Raw genomic sequence first — 27,051 nt, forward strand, 5'->3', positions numbered from 1 at the left:
TGCCACTACATTTACCCAGTGTGCAGTTAGGGAGATATAGCGTCCCTGGCCGTGCTTACTGGTCCACGTATCTGTGGTTAGGTGGACCTTGCTACAGATGGCGTTGCGCAGTGCACACTTGATTTTATCGGATACTTGGTTGTGCAGGGAAGGCACGGCTCTCTTGGAGAAGTAGTGCCGGCTGGGAACAACATACTGTGGGACAGCAAGCGACATGAGCTGTTTGAAGCTGTCTGTGTCCACCAGCCTAAATGACAGCATTTCATAGGCCAGTAGTTTAGAAATGCTGGCATTCAGGGCCAGGGATCGAGGGTGGCTAGGTGGGAATTTACGCTTTCTATCAAATGTTTGTGAGATGGAGAGCTGAACGCTGGCGTGTGACATGGTTGAGACGCTTGGTGACGGAGGTGGTGGTGGTGGTGTTGGTGGTACATCCCCTGTTTGCTGGGCGGCAGGTGCCAACGTTCCTCCAGAGGCGGAGGAAGAGGCCGAGGCGGCAGCAGCAGAATAGGCCGAGGCGGCAGCAGCAGAAGAGGTAGCAGGGGGAGCCTGAGTGACTTCCTTGGTTTTAAGGTGTTTACTCCACTGCAGTTCATGCTTTGCATGCAGGTGCCTGGTCATGCAGGTTGTGCTCAGGTTCAGAACGTTAATGCCTCGCTTCAGGCTCTGATGGCACAGCGTGCAAACCACTCGGGTCTTGTCGTCAGCACATTGTTTGAAGAAGTGCCATGCCAGGGAACTCCTTGAAGCTGCCTTTGGGGTGCTCGGTCCCAGATGGCGGCGGTCAGTAGCAGGCGGAGTCTCTTGGCGGCGGGTGTTCTGCTTTTGCCCACTGCTCCCTCTTTTGCTACGCTGTTGGCTCGGTCTCACCACTGCCTCTTCCTCCGAACTGTGAAAGTCAGTGGCACGACCTTCATTCCATGTGGGGTCTAGGACCTCATCGTCCCCTGCATCGTCTTCCACCCAGTCTTGATCCCTGACCTCCTGTTCAGTCTGCACACTGCAGAAAGACGCAGCAGTTGGCACCTGTGTTTCGTCATCATCAGAGACATGCTGAGGTGGTATTCCCATGTCCTCATCATCAGGAAACATAAGTGGTTGTGCGTCAGTGCATTCTATGTCTTTCACCGCTGGGGAAGGGCTAGGTGGATGCCCTTGGGAAACCCTGCCAGCGGAGTCTTCAAACAGCATAAGAGACTGCTGCATAACTTGAAGCTGAGACAGTTTCCCTGGTATGCATGGGGGTGATGTGACAGACTGATGGGGTTGGTTTTCAGGCGCCATCTGTGCGCTTTCTGCAGAAGACTGGGTGGGAGATAATGTGAACGTGCTGGATCCACTGTCGGCCACCCAATTGACTAATGCCTGTACCTGCTCAGGCCTTACCATCCTTAGAACGGCATTGGGCCCCACCATATATCGCTGTAAATTCTGGCGGCTACTGGGACCTGAGGTAGTTGGTACACTAGGACGTGTGGATGTGGCAGAACGGCCACGTCCTCTCCCAGCACCAGAGGGTCCACTAACACCACCACGACCATGTCCACGTCCGCGTCCCTTACTAGATGTTTTTCTCATTGTTATGGTTCACCACAACAACAAATATATTATTTGGCCCAATGTATTGTATTCAAATTCAGCGGGATATAAATTTGAGGCCTAGTATTTAGGCGCTGGGTGACCGGTATGGATTTAGTGACAGAATTAGACTTGGAAATGCACAGAAGCGTGTGTGTGAAGTTATTCTGAATGACCCAATGTGCACCTTGAATATTATATACCCTTTTTGGGATAGATTTCAAATAGCTCTGATATAGCAGGAACCACTAAATTATGAAATTGCTAAATTGGGAATTGTACTTCAACCCAGAACAAAAAATGTGCTTTGACGGGCACTAAATAACTTTCCCAGCTACAACAGTACAGCGGTAACGAGAGATTTAGAGGGATTTAAATTTGAGGCCTAGTATTTAGGCGCTGGGTGACAGGTATGGGTTTAGTGACAGAATTAGACTTGGAAATACACAGTAGCGGGTGTGTGTGAAGTTATTCTGAATGACCCAATGTGCACCTTCAATATTATATACCCTTTTTGGGATAGATTTCAAATAGCTCTGATATAGCAGGAACCACTAAATTATGAAATTGCTAAATTGGGAATTGTACTTCAACCCAGAACAAAAAATGTGCTTTGACGGACACTAAATATCTTGCCCAGCAACAACAGTACAGCGGTGGGTAACGAGAGATTTAGAGGGATTTAAATTTGAGGCCTAGTATTTAGGCGCTGGGTCACCGGTATGGATTTAGTGACAGAATTAGACTTGGAAATGCACAGAAGCGTGTGTGTGAAGTTATTCTGAATGACCCTATGTGCACCTTCAATATTATATACCCTTTTAGGGATAGATTTCAAATAGCTCTGATATAGCAGAAACCACTAAATTATGAAATTGCTAAATTGGGAATTGTACTTCAACCCAGAACAAAAAATGTGCTTTGACGGACACTAAATATCTTGCCCAGCAACAACAGTACAGCGGTGGGTAACGAGAGATTTAGAGGGATTTAAATTTGAGGCCTAGTATTTAGGCGCTGGGTGACAGGTATGGGTTTAGTGACAGAATTAGACTTGGAAATACACAGTAGCGGGTGTGTGTGAAGTTATTCTGAATGACCCAATGTGCACCTTCAATATTATATACCCTTTTTGGGATAGATTTCAAATAGCTCTGATATAGCAGGAACCACTAAATTATGAAATTGCTAAATTGGGAATTGTACTTCAACCCAGAACAAAAAATGTGCTTTGACGGACACTAAATATCTTGCCCAGCAACAACAGTACAGTGGTGGGTAACGAGAGATTTAGAGGGATTTAAATTTGAGGCCTAGTATTTAGGCGCTGGGTCACCGGTATGGATTTAGTGACAGAATTAGACTTGGAAATGCACAGAAGCGTGTGTGTGAAGTTATTCTGAATGACCCTATGTGCACCTTCAATATTATATACCCTTTTAGGGATAGATTTCAAATAGCTCTGATATAGCAGAAACCACTAAATTATGAAATTGCTAAATTGGGAATTGTACTTCAACCCAGAACAAAAAATGTGCTTTGACGGACACTAAATATCTTGCCCAGCAACAACAGTACAGCGGTGGGTAACGAGAGATTTAGAGGGATTTAAATTTGAGGCCTAGTATTTAGGCGCTGGGTCACCGGTATGGATTTAGTGACAGAATTAGACTTGGAAATGCACAGAAGCGTGTGTGTGAAGTTATTCTGAATGACCCTATGTGCACCTTCAATATTATATACCCTTTTAGGGATAGATTTCAAATAGCTCTGATATAGCAGAAACCACTAAATTATGAAATTGCTAAATTGGGAATTGTACTTCAACCCAGAACAAAAAATGTGCTTTGACGGACACTAAATATCTTGCCCAGCAACAACAGTACAGCGGTGGGTAACGAGAGATTTAGAGGGATTTAAATTTGAGGCCTAGTATTTAGGCGCTGGGTGACAGGTATGGGTTTAGTGACAGAATTAGACTTGGAAATACACAGTAGCGGGTGTGTGTGAAGTTATTCTGAATGACCCAATGTGCACCTTCAATATTATATACCCTTTTTGGGATAGATTTCAAATAGCTCTGATATAGCAGGAACCACTAAATTATGAAATTGCTAAATTGGGAATTGTACTTCAACCCAGAACAAAAAATGTGCTTTGACGGACACTAAATATCTTGCCCAGCAACAACAGTACAGCGGTGGGTAACGAGAGATTTAGAGGGATTTAAATTTGAGGCCTAGTATTTAGGCGCTGGGTCACCGGTATGGATTTAGTGACAGAATTAGACTTGGAAATGCACAGAAGCGTGTGTGTGAAGTTATTCTGAATGACCCTATGTGCACCTTCAATATTATATACCCTTTTAGGGATAGATTTCAAATAGCTCTGATATAGCAGAAACCACTAAATTATGAAATTGCTAAATTGGGAATTGTACTTCAACCCAGAACAAAAAATGTGCTTTGACGGACACTAAATATCTTGCCCAGCAACAACAGTACAGCGGTGGGTAACGAGAGATTTAGAGGGATTTAAATTTGAGGCCTAGTATTTAGGCGCTGGGTCACCGGTATGGATTTAGTGACAGAATTAGACTTGGAAATGCACAGAAGCGTGTGTGTGAAGTTATTCTGAATGACCCTATGTGCACCTTCAATATTATATACCCTTTTAGGGATAGATTTCAAATAGCTCTGATATAGCAGAAACCACTAAATTATGAAATTGCTAAATTGGGAATTGTACTTCAACCCAGAACAAAAAATGTGCTTTGACGGACACTAAATATCTTGCCCAGCAACAACAGTACAGCTGTGGGTAACGAGAGATTTAGAGGGATTTAAATTTGAGGCCTAGTATTTAGGCGCTGGGTGACAGGTATGGGTTTAGTGACAGAATTAGACTTGGAAATACACAGTAGCGGGTGTGTGTGAAGTTATTCTGAATGACCCAATGTGCACCTTCAATATTATATACCCTTTTTGGGATAGATTTCAAATAGCTCTGATATAGCAGGAACCACTAAATTATGAAATTTCTAAATTGGGAATTGTATTTCAACCCAGAACAAGAAATGTGCTTGAACGGACACTAAATAACTCGCCCAGCTACAGCACTAGGGACAGATTTAGCTGGATATAAATTTGAGGCCTAGTATTTAGGCGCTGGGTGACCGGTATGGATTTAGTGACAGAATTAGACTGGGATATGGCCAAAAAATGAACAGACTATTGCTGGTTAAATGCACTTGGTGTGACAGCTTCACCCTGATGTAGGCTTTAGCCAAAAAACAACCACACCATTGAGGGTTAAATGCACTTGGTGACAGGCGCAGCTTGCCCCTGATTTTGTATATGGCCAAAAAATGAACAGACTATTGCTGGTTAAATGCACTTGGTGTGACAGCTTCACCCTGATGTAGGCTTTAGCCAAAAAACAACCACACCATTGAGGGTTAAATGCACTTGGTGACAGGCGCAGCTTGCCCCTGATTTTGTATATGGCCAAAAAATGAACAGACTATTGCTGGTTAAATGCACTTGGTGTGACAGCTTCACCCTGATGTAGGCTTTAGCCAAAAAACAACCACACCATTGAGGGTTAAATGCACTTGGTGACAGGCGCAGCTTGCCCCTGATTTTGTATATGGCCAAAAAATGAACAGACTATTGCTGGTTAAATGCACTTGGTGTGACAGCTTCACCCTGATGTAGGCTTTAGCCAAAAAACAACCACACCATTGAGGGTTAAATGCACTTGGTCGCAGCTTGTGCTGGCGCACCACAAGACACAAAATGGCCGCCGATCACCCCAGAAAAATGTGACTGACAAACGGTCTGGGCAGCCTAAAAACAGTGAGCAATTGAGGATCAGCAGCTCAATGATCCACAGCTGCAGATCGATCAGTTAATCAAGTCCTTTGGAGGAGTTAATCTGCCTAATCTCGCCCTACTGTCGCAGCCGCAACCTCTCCCTACGCTAATCAGAGCAGAGTGACGGGCGGCGCTATGTGACTCCAGCTTAAATAGAGGCTGGGTCACATGGTGCTCTGGCCAATCACAGCCATGCCAATAGTAGGCATGGCTGTGATGGCCTCTTGGGGCAAGTAGTATGACGCTTGTTGATTGGCTGCTTTGCAGCCTTTCAAAAAGCGCCAAGAAAGCGTCACAAAAGCGCGAAGAAAGCGACGAACACCGAACCCGAACCCGGACTTTTACGAAAATGTCCGGGTTCGGGTCCGTGTCACGGACACCCCAAAATTCGGTACGAACCCGAACTATACAGTTCGAGTTCGCTCATCCCTATCCCCATTTGCCAATAACTCTTGTGCAACACCTAAAGGGTTAACAATGTATGTAAATTCAGTTTTGAATACCTTGAGGGGTGTAGTTTCTTTGATGGGGTCATTTTTGGGTTGTTTCTATTACAGGGAGTGCAGAATTATTAGGCAAGTTGTATTTTTGAGGATTAATTTTATTATTGAACAACAACCATGTTCTCAATGAACCCAAAAAACTCATTAATATCAAAGCTGAATATTTTTGGAAGTAGTTTTTAGTTTGTTTTTAGTTTTAGCTATTTTAGGGGAATATCTGTGTGTGCAGGTGACTATTACTGTGCATAATTATTAGGCAACTTAACAAAAAACAAATATATACCCATTTATGGTCAGGGCTAGGTAGACGTCGGCGTACGCAGAGACTCCTGCCCTGAGCAAGGTGGCTGAATTATGCCGGGAGCCACGACGAGGGTACACCAAGAAAAGGGGGCATACCCTAGTGAAACCTTGAAAAAGGGGCGGGGGGGAGGGGCGTGAAGCTCGGGCGCCTGGCTGGATGGAAGCGAGAGGAATATATGGCCAGACGCCCCTCCCACAAATACAGGCTGGAACCAGCCTTACCTATTTATGGTCAGGGCTAGGTAGACGTCGGCGTACGCAGAGACTCCTGCCCTGAGCAAGGTGGCTGAATTATGCCGGGAGCCACGACGAGGGTACACCAAGAAAAGGGGGCAAAAGCAACCATTAGTAACAACATTTTATTACATGATTTACAAAGCCAATGAACAAAAGGCACGAGAGATCTCTAATTGAGGATCAGGAATATACCTGGTGTAGCAAGAGGACCGCCACCGCCCCATGCTCCGAATGACGTGAGCAGGCACCTGATGTCGTGAGGCGGCTGAAGCTGCCCCTATGCGGAAGGAATGCCCTGATATAACTTTGGGGTCGTATCCTAGGCCTTGGGCAAGAGCCCGGATGCATGAAATGAACCGTGTGGCGGTAAGGGGTTTGCCGGCGTGCGGCAGGAGAGGACTGTCTGGCAAACCGACCCGGGTGTGTAATGATAATTGGTGCAGCACCTGAACTGGGCACCATATGTTGGAGGATGGATAAAACCTGATAGCGGTAGGGGGACCCGTCTGACTGGTTTTGGTAGAGGGTAGGAGGAGTGTGTAGCAACCTCGGCCCCAAGACAGATGCTGTTTCAACGGGTGACCCTGACGGTTTGGACCGGCTAAAACTTCCCCAGGCCTAAGGAACCCATAAAAAATGAGGTACATGGCTGCTTTCAAGACCAAACTAGTGGAGGGCCCAAAAGGACAACTGTCCAAAGACGAGGAGAGAGCCCTAAACAACTCGCTAGACACGGGTTGCCTACGGCTACGGGACCCCTTACCCTCCTTCTGAATACCCCGAAGGGTGGCCTTGATGACCTGAACCGAGAAAAAGGACCCGCGGTGTGGATCAACCAGCATGGAGTGGTGTTGAAGCCCGGCTAAATAGAGTTTAATGGTATTGTGTGACCGCCCCAGTTGGTAGTGACAATGGGCTAAAAAGGCCATGATGTGAGCAGTTTCGGTATGATGACCCCTTGGATGGGTTCTGGAGAAGTCATCATACGCCCTCAAACCGGCCTGGTAGTTCCTCGCCGTATTACGGGACAGAGATTTTCTGACCAGACCCTTGGCTTCGTCAATGAGGACATCTAGCCCAGGGTGAGAGTGCTGAAATGGGGCACGGGCGCTCCTGACCGATCCGCGTCGGGTACTTCCTGAAAAAAAACCGGAAAATTAAAGCGGGAAAGAGCGTCCGCGGCCTTATTCTGCTCGCCTGATATGTGTATACACCGGAAATGAAAATTGTGGCGGAGGGACAGCCAGACTAGCTTGCGCAAAAATGCCATGATCTTGAGCGACTGGGCCCTGCCTTTGTTAACGATGTCCACCAAGGTCTGACTATCCGTAACAAAGGACACGGAAGAATTAGACCAAAGGTGGCCCCAAACCTGGGCTGCCGCCACGATGGGATATAGCTCCAGGAGGGGAGAGGATTTAAGAGCAGCTGGATCTGAGGCCAATTCTGGCGGCCATCCGGCGGCCAACCAATGGGACCTGAAGATGGCAGCGAACCCGAACGACCCCGCGGCATCAGAAAAGACGAGAGGGGAAGCTGAACCCCACTGTGGCACGAACAGCGAAACGCCATTCCAATTGGACAGGAAACTGTCCCACATGCACAGGTCCGCGATGGCATGACCGTCGAGATGGACGACAGAATCCTGTTCTGGAGCAGAGGGCAACAGGCATAATAATCTGGCGAGAAAGGTCCTACCTTGGGGCATGATTCTGGTGGCGAAATTAAGCATCCCCAGCAAGGATTGCAACTCAACCTTGGTCAAAGAGTGGGACCGGACCGCTTGAGAGATGGCTGATCGAATCCGGTGCAATTTCTCGCTGGGGAGGCTGGCCTCCATCTTAACTGTATCCAGAATTATGCCCAAAAAGGTGACCCTGGTGGCCGGACCCTCCGTCTTGGCGACAGCGACAGGGACCTGAAGACGGGCAAAAATATCCAAAAGAGTGTGAGGAATGGATGGGACCTGACTAGGACTTTCTACCATAAGGAAGTCATCCAGGTAGTGCACGACCATGGATAACCCGCCATGATGGATGAGGATCCAGTGAAGTGCTTTGGCCAGTTGGTCGAAAAGCCACGGGCTACTTTTAGACCCGAACGTGAGGCGGTTGGCGAAATAGTACTTATCTGCCCACTTGAAGCCGTAATACTTCCAAAGCTGTGGATTGATAGGAAGTTGCTTGAAAGCGTCAGCTATGTCTACTTTGGCCAACCAAGCCCCGGCCCCCGCCAGCAGAATGTACTGAATGGCCTCGTCGACCGAGGAATATTGCATTGAATATTCCTCGGATGGGATGAGAGAATTGAGACTCGGGATGGCCGACATATGAGGCGCAGAGAGGTCGTAAATGAGACGCTTTTTATTAGATGAAAGTTTAGTCACAAGGCCAATGGGACTGATGCGCCAAGACTGGAAAGGAATGTCTGAGAACGGACCGATGACAAACCCCTTGTCGACCTCTAGTTGGATGAGAGAGGTGACTGCCTCAGGATCGCTGGCCGCGGATAACAGGTTAGGGCCCGTCCAACAGCCCTGCGGGAGAGTAATGAGGCCCGTATGGAAACCCTCTCGGAACCCATCCAACAAGAAGGAGACAAAAAGCCGATCAGGGTGGTCCCGCAGAAGAGCAGCCAGTAACCCCAAATTAATGTCGGCTAGTCATGAATCCTTGGCTGCCCTCCTGGGACAGGAGGAGCGAGGATGGGCCCGAAAACACAGGGAACAAATATGGAGCGCCCGGCAGGAATTGAAGGCACATCCCTTGGCGTTAAAGTTATTGCAAACCTGGTTGCCCCCGAGGAACACAATGGGTCTGCCCAGCTTATCTAACGACGGGGAAGACCTAGATGACCCAGAAGGACCTGCCGAGGGGGCTGACTGTGGGGCTTGCACCGGATTGGGACACCAGTCGGTAGAATGAAAAATGGACTGGCAGGTAGCACAGAGGGGGGCCTTGAGACCCGCAAAATGCCGGCAAAACAATTCCATATCCAGCTCCGCCCAGCTAGACACAAACTGGAACTGACTTAGAGCGGCCGCGGCTTTAGCTGAAAAAGAACGATGATAATCGTAAAATGCTGTGCCACCGTATTTGTGCCCCAAGTCCGTAATCCGGTACAAGTAAGTGTCCAGCTCTTCCCTGCGATCTGGCTGAGCAGAACACACCACGTCCCTGTAAAGGCTGAAAGCCAGGACAAACTCGGAAATAGAAAGTTTTCTATTAAGCCGAGCATCCTTGGCTCTCAATACCACGGAAACCTCTCCGCAGTTGACGACCCGATTCTCAGAAATATCCTGGGAGGCAATAAGGATGGATGCGAGGTTCACATCCTTGCCCGCCAGGATATCCTTTTTAATATGTTCGGGAACAAAGTGGGAAGGGGCGATCTGAGGTGTGACAGAAGGCCTACCTGCAACGTCCAGTGGAATGGCAGGGGTGACTGCCGACCCTGGAAATTGCGGTGGAACCGTGGGCCTGGATTCCAAAACCGCTACCCTAGCCTGAATGTCCGAAACTGAGCCGGCCAGCCCAGAGATGGACGACTGAATCTGAGCTAGGGCCAGCTGTATAGCATCCAGGTTGGAAGGGCCCGCCATCGGGGCCGGGGCCGTCATCAGCAGGCGATACAATTCGGCCTTGCGGGCTGACGCCGGATGCCGTATCCCCCTGCGGTTGAGCTCGGCGACCAATCTAGGCACCGTCCAGCTTCTTAAAGATGCACCGCTGTCGCGCCCAGAGACGGGAGTCCCAGGCATGGAGATGTTATCGTCCATATCGGAGGAGACGTGGGACATATTTGACCTGAGAAAAAAGACGAGTAAAGTACACCTGGAAAAAGCAACGATACAGACGTATGCGAAGAGGCCGGACGGAAGACTTGTGAGAAACAATAAAAGTGAAAAAATGCCCATCGGACGAACCACCTACCTGGTAGGACACGAATGAATTTGGAAGCACGGCTCCAAAACCCCAAATGCTAAGGAAGGAGCTAATGAAAGGAAAATGACCCTGAGTAGAACCGAAGTTTTAACCCTGCCTTGAGAACCCTCTATGCACTGACTTACCAGAGAGCGCTCCGGAATTGCCTGGCCGAGAACGTAGAACGCGTACAACTAAAGTCCGAACTAAAGGGAGGAACAATACAACGACAGAATTAAAGAACATACACAAACCCCCTGAATAAACCGGAGACATTGACAGCCTGGGCGATCCAGGGACATTGACAACCTGGGCGATCCAGGGACACTGACAACCTGGGCGATCCAGGGACACTGAGAACCTGGGCGATCCAGGGACACTGACAACCTGGGCGATCCAGGGACACTGACAACCTGGGCGATCCAGGGACACTGACAACCTGGGCGATCCAGGGACACTGACAACCTGGGCGATCCAGGGACATTGACAACCTGGGCGATCCAGGGACACTGACAACCTGGGCGATCCAGGGACACTGACAACCTGGGTGATCCAGGGACACTGACAACCTGGGCGATCCAGGGACATTGACAACCTGGGCGATCCAGGGACACTGACAACCTGGGCGATCCAGGGACACTGACAACCTGGGCGATCCAGGGACATTGACAACCTGGGCGATCCAGGGACACTGACAACCTGGGCGATCCAGAGACATTGACAACCTGGGCGATCCAGGGACACTGACAACCTGGGCGATCCAGGGACATTGACAACCTGGGCGATCCAGGGACATTGACAACCTGGGCGAACCAGGGACACTGACAACCTGGGCGATCCAGGGACATTGACAACCTGGGCGATCCAGGGACACTGACAACCTGGGCGATCCAGGGACATTGACAACCTGGGCGATCCAGGGACATTGACAACCTGGGCGATCCAGGGACACTGACAACCTGGGCGATCCAGGGACATTGACAACCTGGGCGATCCCAGGACCCCGCAAAAGGGGGAACCGGGAGCCAGCAGCCAAATACCACAGAAAATGCTGAGTTAAAACAATAACGTGAAAAACCCCCTCGACTAGACCGCAAATTCTGGCACTATGATGCAGAAGGTTTTTAACCCTGAAATATAAGCGTGAATTTATCATTATTGTTTTTTTTTTTTTTTTTTTTACAACACCCCCCCCCCCCCCCTTTTTTTTTTTTTTTTTTTAAATACCAGCCAGCATTGCTGCTCTGAAAATGGGCCCACGAAAAGCATGATAAACCCGCTGGTGACCTGCTGGAGGGGTTTAGGAGGCATGAATGTAGCGAAGCCCCCCTGGACACAGGAGTACCCCTGCAACATAACCTCAGAATTTGTGAATACTACCAGAGCTGACAGCGTGGTTACAAGAGCATACAAACATAGCCTCGCCTTGACACAGGAGTACCCCTGCACCATGACAACCGAATCGTGAGTAGTTTCAGTGCAGACAGCGCTGTTACCAAGGCAAACAAACAAAGCCTGGCCGTGACTCTGCCACTGGCCCTTTAACACTTTATGAACCTTATGCAGAGCGGCATAAAACGGAAGCGCGCTAAACTAGGACACCGCTCCCCCGATCCAGCCGCCTGTGCCTGCGTGGGCGGAACATGCTGGGGGAGAGCGGCATCCCCACCGGGCAACCCCCCCCAACGCCAGGGACCAGACCGAACGTAAACTGGCTGGAGCGGGGACGCTGAACCCCGATTACCTGGCAGGCTGGCGGCGGAGCTGACGACAGAGGCCCGTGACCGCGATACCCGGAAGTGACGTCACTGAAGGAGGGAGCGTAGCCGCAGTGATGCGTGAAGCTCGGGCGCCTGGCTGGATGGAAGCGAGAGGAATATATGGCCAGACGCCCCTCCCACAAATACAGGCTGGAACCAGCCTTACCTATTTCAATTATTTATTTTTACCAGTGAAACCAATATAACATCTCAACATTCACAAATATACATTTCTGACATTTAAAAACAAAACAAAAACAAATCAGTGACCAATATAGCCACCTTTCATTGCAAGGACACTCAAAAGCCTGCCATCCATGGATTCTGTCAGTGTTTTGATCTGTTCACCATCAACATTGCGTGCTGCAGCAACCACAGCCTCCCAGACACTGTTCAGAGAGGTGTACTGTTTTCCCTCCTTGTAAATCTCACATTTGATGATGGACCACAGGTTCTCAATGGGGTTCAGATCAGGTGAACAAGGAGGCCATGTCATTAGATTTTCTTCTTTTATACCCTTTCTTGCCAGCCACGCTGTGGAGTACTTGGACGCTTGTGATGGAGCATTGTCCTGCATGAAAATCATGTTTTTCTTGAAGGATGCAGACTTCTTCCTGTACCACTGCTTGAAGGTGTCTTCCAGAAACTGGCAGTAGGACTGGGAGTTGAGCTTGACTCCATCCTCAACCCGAAAAGGCCCCACAAGCTCATCTTTGATGATACCAGCCCAAACCAGTACTCCACCTCCACCTTGCTGGCGTCTGAGTCGGACTGGAGCTCTCTGCCCTTTACCAATCCAGCCATCTGGCCCATCAAGACTCACTCTCATTTCATCAGTCCATAAAACCTTAGAAAAATCAGTCTTGAGATATTTCTTGGCCCAGTCTTGACGTTTCAGCTTGTGTGTCTTGTTCAATGGTGGTCGTCTTTCAGCCTTTCTTACCTTGGCCATGTCTCTGAGTATTGCACACCTTGTGCTTTTGGGCACTCCAGTGATGTTGCAGCTCTGAAATATGGCCAAACTGGTGGCAAGTGGCATCTTGGCAGCTGCACGCTTGACTTTTCTCAGTTCATGGGCAGTTATTTTGCGCCTTGGTTTTTCCACACGCTTCTTGCGACCCTGTTGACTATTTTGAATGAAACGCTTGATTGTTCGATGATCACGCTTCAGAAGCTTTGCAATTTTAAGAGTGCTGCATCCCTCTGCAAGATATCTCACTATTTTTGACTTTTCTGAGCCTGTCAAGTCCTTCTTTTGACCCATTTTGCCAAAGAAAAGGAAGTTGCCTAATAATTATGCACACCTGATATAGGGTGTTGATGTCATTAGACCACACCCCTTCTAATTACAGAGATGCACATCACCTAATATGCTTAATTGGTAGTAGGCTTTCGAGCCTATACAGCTTGGAGTAAGACAACATGCATAAAGACGATGATGTGGTCAAAATACTCATTTGCCTAATAATTCTGCACGTAGTGTATGTAAGCCTCACAAAGTGACTTCAGACCTGAACTGTTCCCTAAAAATTTAGTTTTTGTAATTTTTTGAAAAATTTCAAGATTTGCTTCTAAACTTCTAAGCCTTGTAACATCCCCAAAAAATAAAATATCATTCCCAAAATAATTCAAACATGAAGTAGACATATGGGGAATGTAAAGTCATCACACTTTTTGGAGGTATTACTATGTATTACAGAGGTAGAGAAACAGAAACTTAGAAATTTGCAAATTTTTCAAAATATTTGGTAAATTAGGTATTTTTTGTGCAAAAAAATTTTTTTTTTTACTTCATTTTGCCAGTGTCATATAGTACAATATGTGACAAAAAAACAATCTCAGAATTGCCTGGATAAGTCAAAGCGTTTTAAAGATATCCTGTGTCCCTAAGGGATTAATTTACTGAAATAAGCCCCTATACGCTTTCACCAGAATTAACTGTAGAAATGTACGGAGAATATATTTATCTTTTTTTACTGAAATACGCCCCTATATGCTTTTACCAGAAATTACTGAAACAGTGCAGTGAAAATATATTTGTCTTATTTTTACTGAAATATGCTCCTATAAGCTTTTAATAGAAATAACTGCAACAGTGCAGTGTTTGTATACTGTTATTATTTTACTGAAATACACCCCTACATGCTTTCACCAGTATTAACTGCAGAAATGCACTGAGAATATATTTTTCTTTTTTTACCGTAATATGCCCCAATATGCTTTTTAAATGAAATAATAGCAACAGTGCAGTGTGTATATATTTTTCTTATTTTACGGAAATACGTCCCTATAATCTTTCACCAGAAATAACTGCAACAGTGCAGTGAGTATATATTTGTCTTATTTTACTGAAATACGCTCCTTTACACTTTTAACAGAAATAATTGCAACAGTGCAGAGCTTGTATAATTTTCTTATTTTACTGAAATACGCCCCTATACGCTTTCACCAGTATTAACCGCAGAAATACACTGAGAATATATATTTCTTTTTGTACTGTAATACGCCCCTATACGCTTTAACCAGAAATAACTACAACAGTGCAGTGTGTATATATTTTTCTTATTTTACTGAAATACGCCTCTATACTCTTTCAACAGAAATAACTGAAACAGTGCAGTGCGTATATATTTATCTTTTTTTATTGTCATACACCCCTATACCCTTTCACCAGAAATAACTGAAGAAGTGGCCTGAGAATATATATTTCTTCTTGGAATGAAATAGACCACTATACTCTTTAACCAGAAAACAATTCAATAGTGCAGTGCATATATATTTTTCTTATTTTATTGAAATACTCCCCTATACGCTTTCACCAGAAATAACTGCAACATTGCACTGCTTATATATTTTTCTTATATTACTGAAATATCCCCTTATACCCTTTTATCAGAATTAACTACAGAAATGCACTGAGAATATATATTTCTTGTTGTACTTAAATACACCCCTATATGCTTTCACCAGAAATAACTGCAACAGTGCAGTGCGTATATATATTTCTTTTTTTAATAAAATACGCCCCTATACGCTTTCACAAGAAATAACCGCAGAAGTGACCTGAGAATACATATTTCTTGTTGGAATGAAAAAGGCCTCTGTACGCTTTAACCAGAAATACAAAAATTCTTATTTTACTGAAATACACCCCTATACGCATTCAGCAGTATTAACTGCAGAAATGCACAGAGAATATATTTTTCTTTTTTTTACTGTAATACACCCCTATATGCTTTTACCAGAAATAACTGCAACAGTGCAATGCGTAAATATTTTTATTATTTTATTGAAATAAGCCCCTATACACATTCATCATAAATAACTAGAGATGGCCTTGTGGTTCGCGGCAAACTTTGCCAGTTCACAAGATATTTGCATGCCCCATATTCTTTTACATTGTGAAGAACTTTGACCCATGACACATCCATCAGGTGGTACAGGACAGCCAAATGAGACGTTTCAGCCTATGGACATACCACCTACCTAATAAATAGACCCTGGCCGCCATTTTACATTCAGTCTTTTGTCAGTGTAGGGAAAGGTTGCTGTGTGGAGCAGGGACAGACTATTTGGAACAAAAAAGCTATCAAATAGGTCTACAAAAGTCCTTTTAAGGACTGGTATAGGTGTACTATTGATAGGTGTGCAGTACAGAGGGGTGTAATACACTTATAATATACTTTCTAACATAGAAAGCATATTATAGTGGATTTGTATTGTGTAGCAGTGGTGAGTGGTTCTGCAGCGATACTGCAGTTACACAGAGTGACAAACGCAATTAGAAAAAATAATTATAACTGTTGTGATATACCAGTTGCCACCCCAAAAAAAACAGATAGAAGCAGGGTGTTTAATAGCAATAATATATTTTCTATATAGTGTGAAATAAGGTTGGGCGTCACTCAATATCAGGCATCAACCAGACAACACCATATAGTCTGAAAATATTGTATTTGTATTTTACTTACAACATGTTGTATAAAACTTGCAATAAAATTACATAAAATTCACTAAAATCACACATATAACACATATAACCCCCTCTAAGAACGCTGGTTGGATTTCCAAAGCTCAAATATATTGATGTCTCTGATGATTCAATTGACCACCAGGGTGGAGCCAGGGAGGCAAAAAGTCAATATTGGATTGCAAAGAGTCACAAAAATATTTAGGCGTTAGTTAGAATAAAACGCAGGGTTACTTTACCACTCCTATAGACTGCTTGTCCTTTGAAATGCGATTGCTCTGTGAGCTGTAAGGACCTGTGGATCCGATCTCTTCTATTAGAAATCCCCAGTGTTTAGCAATGTTGTTTATGGCTTTGGCCTTCCAGGACCTGCTTGTGGCGTCCCACGTGGTACTACTGGATAGGTCAGGTGACTTTCAATTCCAGGTGGGGTTTTCAAATGTGTTCGGCATCCGATCATAAATGTAAATTTCTTCCTTATGTCGTCCCTCACTGTCTGTTTACCTGGTAAACAGACAGTGAGGGACGACATAAGGAAGAAATTTACATTTATGATCGGATGCCGAACACATTTGAAAACCCCGCCTGGAATTGAAAGTCACCTGACCTATCCAGTAGTACCACGTGGGACGCCACAAGCAGGTCCTGGAAGGCCAAAGCCATAAACAACATCGCTAAACACCGGGGATTTCTAATAGAAAAGATCGGATCCACAGGTCCTTACAGAGATTTATTATCCATATATACATTTTTTGCTAAATTTATTGTTCTACATGTCTTTGATAAAAATAAAATGTTTGGGTAAAAAAAAATGGTTTGGGTAAAAATTAGAGCGTTTACAAACTATGGTACAAAAATGTGAATTTCCGCTTTTTGAAGCAGCTCTGACTTTCTAAGCACCTGTCATGTTTCCTGAGGTTCTACAATGCCCAGACAGTACAAACACCCCACAAATGACCCTATTTCAGAAAGTAGACACCCTAAGGTATTCGCTGATGGGCATAGTGAGTTCATAGAACTTTTTATTTTTTGTCACAAGTTAGCGGAAAATGATGATTTATCTTTTTCTTTTTTTCTTACAAAGTCTCATATTCCACTAACTTGTGACAAAAAATAAAAACTTCCATGAACTCACTATGCCCATCACAAAATACCTTGGGGTGTCTTCTTTCCAAAATGGGGTCACTTGTGCGGTAGTTATACTGCCCTGGCATTTTAGGGGCCCAGATGCGTGAGAAGAAGTTTGAAATCAAAATCTGTAAAAAATGACCGGTGAAATCCGAAAGGTGCTCTTTGGAATGTGTGCCCCTTTGCCCACCTAGGCTGCAAAAAAGTGTCACACATCTGGTATCGCTGTACTCAGGAGAAGTTGGGGAATGTGTTTTGGGGTGTCATTTTACATATACCCATGCTGGGTGAGAGAAATATCTTGGCAAAAGACAACTTTTCCCATTTTTTTATACAAAGTTGGCATTTGACCAAGATATTTATCTCACCCAGAATGGGTATATGTAAAATGACACCCCAAAACACATTCCCCAACTTCTCCTGAGTACGGCGATACCAGATGTGTGACACTTTTTTGCAGCCTAGGTGGGCAAAGGGGCCCACATTCCTAAGAGCACCTTTAGGATTTCACCGGCCATTTTTTACAGATTTTGATTTCAAACTACTTCGCACACATTAGGGCCCCTAAATTGCCAGGGCAGTATAACTACCCCACAATTGACCCCATTTTGTAAAGAAGACACCCCAAGGTATTCCGTGAGGGGCATGGCGAGTTCCTAGAATTTTTTATTTTTTGTCACAAGTTAGTGGAATATGAGACTTTGTAAGAAAAAAAAAAAATCATAATTTTCCGCTAACTTGTGACAAAAAATAAAAAATTCTAGGAACTCGCCATGCCCCTCACGGAATACCTTGGGGTGTCTTCTTTCCAAAATGGGGTCACTTGTGTGGTAGTTATACTGCCCTGGCATTCTAGGGGCCCTAATGTGTGGTAAGTAGTTTGAAATCAAAATGTGTAAAAAATGACCTGTGAAATCCTAAAGGTGCTCTTTGGAATGTGTGCCCCTTTGCCCACCTAGGCGGCAAAAACGTGTCACACATCTGGTATCGTCGTACTCAGGAGAAGTTGGGGAATGTGTTTTGGGGTGTCATTTTACATATACCCATGCTGGGTGAGAGAAATATCTTGGCAAAAGACAACTTTTCCCATTTTTTTATACAAAGTTGGCATTTGACCAAGATATTATCTCACCCAGCATGGGTATATGTAAAATGACACCCCAAAACGCATTCCCCAACTTCTCCTGAGTACGGCGATACCACATGTGTGACACTTTTTTGCAGCCTAGATGTGCAAAGCGGCCCAAATTCCTTTTAGGAGGGCATTTTTAGACATTTGGATCCCAGACTTCTTCTCACGCTTTCTGGCCCCTAAAATGCCAGGACAGTATAAATACCCCACATGTGACCCCATTTTGGAAAGAAGACACCCCAAGGTATTCAATGAGGGGCATGGCGAGTTCATAGAATTTTTTTTTTGGGGCACAAGTTAGTGGAAAATTTTTTTTTTTTTGTATTTTCTCACAAAGTCTCCCTTTCCGCTAACTTGGGACAAAAATTTCAATCTTTCATGGACTCAATATGCCCCTCACAGAATACCTTGGGGTGTCTTCTTTCCGAAATGGGGTCACATGTGGGGTATTTATACTGCCCTGGCATTTTAGGGGCCCTAAAGCGTGAGAAGAAGTCTGGAATATAAATGTCTAAAAAAATTTACGCATTTGGATTCCGTGAGGGGTATGGTGAGTTCATGTGAGATTTTATTTTTTGACACAAGTTAGTGGAATATGAGACTTAGTAAGAAAAAACAAAAAAAAAATTCCGCTAACTTGGGCCAAAAGCAATGTCTGAATGGAGCCTTACAGGGGGTGATCAATGACAGGGGGGTGATCAGGGAGTCTATATGGGGTGATCACCCCCCTATTATTGAGCACACCTCTTTCATAGATCACCCCCCTGTAAGGCTCCATTCATACGTCTGTATGATTTTTACGGATCCACGGATACATGGATCGGATCCGCAAAATGCATACAGACGTCTGAATGGAGCCTTACAGGGGGGTGATCAATGACAGGGGGGTGATCAGGGAGTATATATGGGTGATCACCCCCCTGTCATTGATCACCGCCCTGTAAGGCTCCATTCAGACGTCTGTATGCGTTTTGCAGATCCGATCCATGTATCCGTAAAAATCATACGGACGTCTGAATGGAGCCTTACAGGGGGGTGATCAATGACAGGGGGGGTGATCAGGAAGTCTATATGGGTGATCACCCCCTTGTCATTGATCACCCCCCTGTAAGGCACCATTCAGACGTCCGTATGTGTTTTGCGTATCCGATCCATGTATCCGTGGATCCGTAAAAATCATACGGACGTCTGAATGGAGCCTTACAGGGGGGTGATCAATGACAGGGGGCTGATCAGGAAGTCTATATGGGTGATCACCCCCCTGTTAGGCTCCATTCAGACGTCCGTATGTGTTTTGCGGATCCGATCCATGTATCCGTGGATCCGTAAAAATCATACAGACGTCTGAATGGAGCCTTACAGGGGGGTGATCAATGACAGGGGGGTGATCAATGACAGGGAAGTGATTAGGAAGTCTATATGCGTGATCACCCCCTTGTCATTGATCACCCCCCTGTAAGGCTCCATTCAGACGTCCGTATGTGTTTTGCGGATCCGATCCATGTATCTGTGAATCCGTAAAAATCATACGGACGTCTGAATGGAGCCTTACAGGGGGGTGATCAATGACAGGGGGGGTGATCAATGACAGGGGGGTGATCAGGAAGTCTATATGGGTGATCACCCCCTTGTCATTGATCACCCTCCTGTAAGGCTCCATTCAGACATCCGTATGTGTTTTGCAGATCCGATCCATGTATCCGTGGATCCGTAAAAATCATACGGACGTCTGAATGGAGCCTTACAGGGGGGTGATCAATGACAGGGGGCTGATCAGGAAGTCTATATGGGTGATCACCCCCTTGTCATTGATCACCCCCCTGTAAGGCTCCATTCAGACATCCGTATGTGTTTTGCAGATCCGATCCATGTATCCGTGGATCCGTAAAAATCATACGGACGTCTGAATAGAGCCTTACAGGGGGGTGATCAATGACAGGGGGGTGATCAATGACAGGGAAGTGATCAGGAAGTCTATATGCATGATCACCCCCTTGTCATTGATCACCCCCCTGTAAGGCTCCATACAGACTTCCGTATGTGTTTTGCGGATCCGATCCATGGATGCGTGGATCCGTAAAAATCATACGGACGTCTGAATGGAGCCTTACAGGGGGTGATCAATGACAGGGGGGTGATCAATGACGGGGGGGGGGGGGTGATCAGGGAGTCTATATGAAGTGCTCAGGGGTTCATAAGGGGTCCATGAGTGACAGGGGGGGTGTAATGTAGTGTAGTGGTGTTCGGTGCTACTTTACACAGCTACCTGTGTCCTCTGGTGGTCGATCCAAACAAAAAGGACCACCAGAGGACCAGCGTCTAATATACCTGTTAGGGGTTAAAAAAATCACATCTCCAGCCTGCCAGCGAACGATCGCCGCTGGCAGGCTGGAGATCCACTCGCTTACCTTTCGATCCTGTGAACGTGCGCGCCTGTGTGCGCGCGTTCACAGGAAATCTCGGCTATCGCGAGATGACGCGTATATGCGTCGTTGAGCGCACAGCTGCCGCCTCCGGACCGCAGATCTGCGTTAGGCGGTCCGGAGGCGGTTAAATCACTTTCCTATCAATGTACCTAGCGCCTTCTGACGTCTCTCCCTGCACTAAGAAGCTGTGAAATGATTCCTCCCTATCCTTTCCCTGCACTTATAAATCGTTTTTCCAATAGCTGTCCCTAGCACCTTCACACGTCTTTCCTTGCACTCTGAATGGTGGAAAATAGCTGAATCTAAAAGGATTTCTGTATTCATAGTGCTGTGACATCACAGGGCTGGCTGCCTGCTGATTGGCTGCATGCAGGCATGTCAATCAGGGTGATCCCACCTTCCCAGAGTTCCTTGCCCCAATGTCCTCAGTCCTCACACGTGTAGCCTCCATTTTAGAAAAATTGTGATTTATTACCACGAAGCACAAGGAAATTCACATTTATTGGGAATAACATTTTTCCTGAAATTCTAAACAAATTCCACTTCGTCAGCTTCGATTTGCTCATCTCTAGTGAGGATGTTGAAACTTTATGGGTGGAAGTTCAAAGGGATTTAAACACTGAAGAAAATTATCTATAGAGCCCCAAACATCACAGAGGAGATAGAAGCTTGACAATGTTTACTCTAGTTACATTGCAGTCAAAACTATGAAACTGAGGTCTGGCTGCAGCTGGAGCCACCACCTATTGCAATCTATCTGAAATCCACCTAGCAGCTTCCCGTAAACAAGAATTGAAGAGATTGGGAAGAAAGAAACACCTTCTGCACACTTTCTAAAAGATGGTTTGTTCCAGGAATATGCAGAAAATAATTCTCCCATTTTATTTATAGGATTATCGCTCCTTTAAAGGGAGTTTGTGCCCTGCAGCCATACTAACTAACGATCTAAAAGGTGTATTTCTTTTGTCTATGCAAAAAGTTGGAGAGGATGGTTGCTGGTACCAGATGCAATTTTTTCTAAAATTGGAAAATAACTGCTACTTTGGGATTTACCTATAGACACAGGAGGCCTATGCCTGTTACTGTTTGTTCCTTGGTGAAGGAAACCCCAAAAATGGACAAGCGGAAGGCAACAGCGGAGGCAATATCTTTTGAGAAATGCCACACAATGTTCTGCTTGAAAGTCAGACTGAAATTTTAAAATCACTTATTGACTTAAGATGTGGCTTTCATGAGCTGCCAGAAAGTATGTTCCTACAGGCTTCTTTGATATAAAAGTGCGCCTGATATGAAAATTTCAGGTTTTCTTTTATAGAGTTATGCAACTTGGGTTGTTGGTTGAAGAAAAGCACTGTCTGTATTCCCTGTTAGGGTATATCGACATCATAAATTAGGGTCTCCTCCCTCTTTAAGTCTCCAGAGATGCAGTTTAGGAAATATCAATCATATATTTAATATACTGTATAAAAGTATGCTTTATATATATATATATATATATATATATATATATATAATTGTGCCAGAGAGGCAATGTCCTTGTTGCCCACAGCAACCTATCAAAATTTACTTTTACCTGAATGTCAGGACAAGTGAATATGTTGTCTTCATGGAAGTTTTTTTCTAGGAGGATGGTCTCCTTGTCATTCAACGTTAGAGATATTTTCACATTGCTTTCACCTTCAGCTCCCTCCAATTGTAAGCAGATGTGTTCAGGATGCTGGGCACGCAGCTCTGATGGGAAGATGGTAGCAAAGTGTCTGGAAAAGATGACATGGAAGATGTGATATCATTATAAAAGTTTAAGGAGATAAAGGACTATCTTGGGACAATCCCTTTAAGTATGGCAGGTCTATTGTCTTTTTTTTAATTTTTTTATATATATATCTTTATTTCGATTTCATACAATAAATACATCCGTAGAAAAAACATTACCCCAACAATACATGAAAAAATTATTGACAGTTGATAATTACTGTTCATCTTTCATTTTTTTCTTTCTTTCTCCCCTTTCCCAACCACCTCCCATCACCCACCCTCCCATTTCCCTCCCACCCCCAAAAGGAAGTGGGGGGGGGGGGGGGCGTAGAGAGAAAAAAAACAAAAAACTAAAGTACCCAATTTTTCCAGACCTGGTCGAGATTTGATGACTTTTTGATATAATTCTTTGTCCCACGTTCTTCTTTAATTAGATTGTCTATTGTTTTCCTCCACTGTCCCACCGTCGGTGGATCTACCTTTATCCATTTCCTAAGTATAAGGATTCTAGCATGAAATAATACTTTGTTCAAAACCAATCGTATATTATTATTTAATTTCAAATATTCAGTTGCCCCTAAAATACAAATTACTGGGTCATTTGGCAATCGGACCTTCAATAACAAAAACACAGTTTCCATAATTTCTGTCCAATATCTTTCATAGATGGGACACCTCCAAAAACAGTGTATCAAATCAGCTCTCTCCTCCCAACATTTTGAACATTTATCTGTTGGTCTCACCCCCATTCTTTTTAACATCCATGGGGATCGATGTAATCTATGTATTATAAAGAATTGTGAGATCTTATGCGATCCCCTATCCGAAATTGTCGCATAATTTCTAAGGGCATCTCTCCATTTTTCCTCTGTAAAGGAATCTAGATCTTTCTCCCATTTCTTCACAGCAAGCATTGTAATTGTTTTTCTTTTTTCCTCCATCAAGATCCTATATCTCTTTGCAGTTGTTCCACCTCCTTCCCCTGCTACAATAAACTTGTCCAACATATCTGATGTTTCCCTTCTGTACCTATCCTCCTGTACCACTATCCGCAATGCATTCCTAAGCTGGAAATATTTATACATATCACTATGGGGATCCCGAATTCCGACACCATTATATTAAAGTCCTTCAGCTTATCTCCCTCAAAAATCTGTTCTAGATATTTCACTCCTTTTTTTTCCCAATCTATATAATCTCTTATTGTTTCCAATTCCTTTAAATTAAGATTTTTCCATATCGGTGTATACTTCAAAAACCCTTTAATTTCCAATATCTTCTTAATTTCCCCCCATACATATTCTAGCAAATTTAATATCCTATTACTAGTATTTTTTTTCCCAAAAAAACCTGACTCCAACACCTCTAAGTGATTAAATTCTTCTTTCCATCCCCATCTATTTAATTCTTGTCTACCCATCTGACTATCTAAGCTATCCTTTATATTCCCATATTGTGTTATTAAATAATAAAAAAATAGATTGGGAAGCGCTAATCCTCCTTCTTGCACTGGGAGCTGAAGGACTTCCTTCTTTATCCGAGGAATCCCACCTTTCCAAATAAAATCCCCCATTAGTCTATCAAATAGTTTAAAAGTATTTTGTGGTATTCTTACTGGGGCATTTTGCAGTACATAAAGTATCTTTGGGAGAAAGACCATTTTTATTAAATTTACCCTGCCCTGCATTGACATTGGTAATCTTTTCCATATGTGTATTTTAGTTCTTAATTCTTTTATTAAGGGGAGAACATTTAATTTTTCATATTCTTCTATATTTCCGGAGATTTGTATACCGAGATATTTGAAATTTTCGTGTCTTTTTAAAACGTGCACCCGTGTGTCTCTCTGTAGTTGCCCCTCTCCTAATAATAACATGTGTGATTTACCCCAATTAATGTTTAAACCGGAAAAAAAAAACGAACTTATCTATTATCTCTACCACTTTGTTAAACTGTTCCCCAGTGTTTTGCAAAAAAAGTAAAATGTCATCTGCATACATCAACAATTTTTCTTCTCCACCCACATATGTAAAACTTTTAATCTCCCTATCGTTTCTTATACTATTTGCCAAGGGTTCAATTGCAATTGCAAATAGCAATGGGGAGAGAGGGCATCCCTGCCTTGTGCCACGTGATAGGGCAAACGGGGGGGGACAAGCTCCCATCCACAACCACTCTAGCCCTAGGGTTACGATAAATTAACTGAATCCACCCTATAAATCCTTCCCCTATGCCAAATCTCCTTAATACTGCCCATAGATACTCCCATTCGATGCAATCAAATGCCTTTTGGGCATCCAATGAGAGTATCGCTTTCTCCCCTGCATCTGATCTATTAGCTTCAATGTTAAGAAATAACCTTCTTATGTTGGAGTATATTGTTCTACCCGGTATAAAACCTGTCTGATCTTTATTTATTATTTCTTTAATAACCCTAGAGAGCCTGTCTGCTAAAACTTTTGCCAACATTTTTGCATCCGTATTCAAAAGGGATATAGGCCTATATGAGCCGGGGTCTGTTTGTTCCTTCCCCTTTTTTAAGATTAGTGTAATAATTGCTTCCTTCATAGAACTCGGTAAGTCACCTAATTTTCGAGCCTCGTCCAGTGTTATTTTTAATTCTGGAACTAATACCTGTGAAAAGGTTTTATATATTTCAAAGGGGAGCCCATCTCCACCTGGTGTTTTCTCAGGTTTAACCTTACCCAGAGCTAAATTTATATCTGCCACCGTTATTTCTTTTTCCAAAAATTCTTTTTGAGCCTCAGATATCCTATTAAAAGCAATCTTATCTAAATAGGAATCTAACTCTTGTTTTGAGTATTGTACCCTGGACTTATATAGCTCTTGGAAATAGTCCCCAAACACTTTTTTAATATCTTCAGGTACGGTGAGTAATTTTCCTGTTTTATCTTTAATAGCGCCAATCCATGATTTCCCTTTTTGATTTCTCACTATATTTGCTAATATTTTACCAACCTTTTCACCCTCCGAGGCCAACTTAATCCCCTGAAGGAGCAATTCTTTCCTACTTTTTTCTAATTGATATATCCTCAACTTTTCTTGTTCTTCCTCCCAAACTCTCTTATTAGGTACAGTCGGGTATCTCATACATACCATTCCGGCCTCTTGTAGTTTTTTTTCCAATACCTTCCCGTTCTCTCTAGTATTTTTTTTCCAGTAGTTTACTTTTTTAAGCAGTAATCCCCTCAAAAATGCCTTAAAAGTGTCCCAAACCACAAGTCTACCGGCAGAACCGTTATTTTCCATGAAAAAAAAATTTCAACTCTTCTATTATACTCTCTTTATCTGAGATTAATAATAACCAATGGGGATTAAACTTAAACAACGGCAAGGTATTATTTTTATTCAGATCCAACTCCATTACTATTGCACTATGGTCCGATAGAGCCATGGGTATATACTTTATCCTAATCCTATTTTGAGATATTAGATTTTTATTTCCCAGAATCATATCTATTCTCGACCAGGTTTGGTGTGTTTTTGAGTAGCAAGAATAATTAATTTCATCCGGGTTCTGCACCCGCCAAACAGCTACCCAATTAAATTCATATACTAATTTACATAACTCTACATTTTGTACTACTCCCCTTCTACTAGACATCCTATCCCTGAGTGGATCCATAACCGCGTTATAATCGCCGACCGCAATCAACATACATTCCTGTTTGTTCAACATAAATCTATACAATTGGTACAAAACATCTGATTTATATGGTGGTGGAATATATATATTTGCGAGTACGTTTTTTTTCCCCTCTACATAACAATGTAAAAAGAGGTACCTGCCACAATCGTCAGCCTCACATGCCAGAGCCTCAAATTTAATCTTGTTATGTATCAGAATCGATACCCCTCTGGAATAGGTAGTATATACCGAATGATATCCCGCCACCATCCATCTCCTCTCCAACCACCTTACTGATTCTTTATCTAAATGTGTCTCCTGGAGGCAGACGACGGCTGGCAGAAACCTCTTGATCCACTCAAGGATAGCAAACCTTTTAACCCTCTCACGGAGCCCTCTCACATTCAATGAAAGGACCTTAACCATCTATCCAGGAAGGAAAAAAAAAAAATTCTCTCTCCACGCCCCACCCCCCCAAACCCTCCATATACCCTCCCATCCAAGTAGTCCCCCCTTCTGCTGGTCGGCAGTCCGGGCGACTCCATATCTTAGCATATTAGCTCCTATCACCTCCCCCCCCCCCAGCCTCAAAGACCCTCCCCGTCTGCCCATTCGCTAACTTCCTCCGGAGTCCGAAAAAAAAACGAACTTGCCATTATATTCCATCCTTAGTTTTGCTGGAAAGAATAAACTATACTTTATACCTACCTCCCTTAATCTTTTTTTAACCGATATAAACTCTCTTCTTTGTGCATTAGTACTAAATGAATAATCTGGAAAAAGTTTAATCTTTACCCCCTGTATATAGTATC

At 44.1% G+C, this 27,051-nt stretch overlaps 1 protein-coding gene across 3 annotated transcripts in view; it reads right to left on the reverse strand.

The window, feature by feature from the left end:
- The window catches only part of LOC122940792 (alpha-2-macroglobulin-like protein 1), a 231,912-nt gene that overhangs the window by 179,218 nt on the left and 25,643 nt on the right, over nucleotides 1–27,051 (reverse strand). For all 3 annotated transcript variants that reach the window (XM_044297555.1, XM_044297554.1, XM_044297553.1), the window contains exon 2: nucleotides 22,409–22,592. In XM_044297555.1, the coding sequence (XP_044153490.1) occupies nucleotides 22,409–22,592 (184 nt within the window). The remainder of the gene's footprint in view (nucleotides 1–22,408; nucleotides 22,593–27,051) is intronic.

Source organism: Bufo gargarizans, chromosome 6, assembly GCF_014858855.1.
Source record: "Bufo gargarizans isolate SCDJY-AF-19 chromosome 6, ASM1485885v1, whole genome shotgun sequence".
Taxonomy (NCBI): Eukaryota; Metazoa; Chordata; class Amphibia; order Anura; family Bufonidae; genus Bufo; species Bufo gargarizans.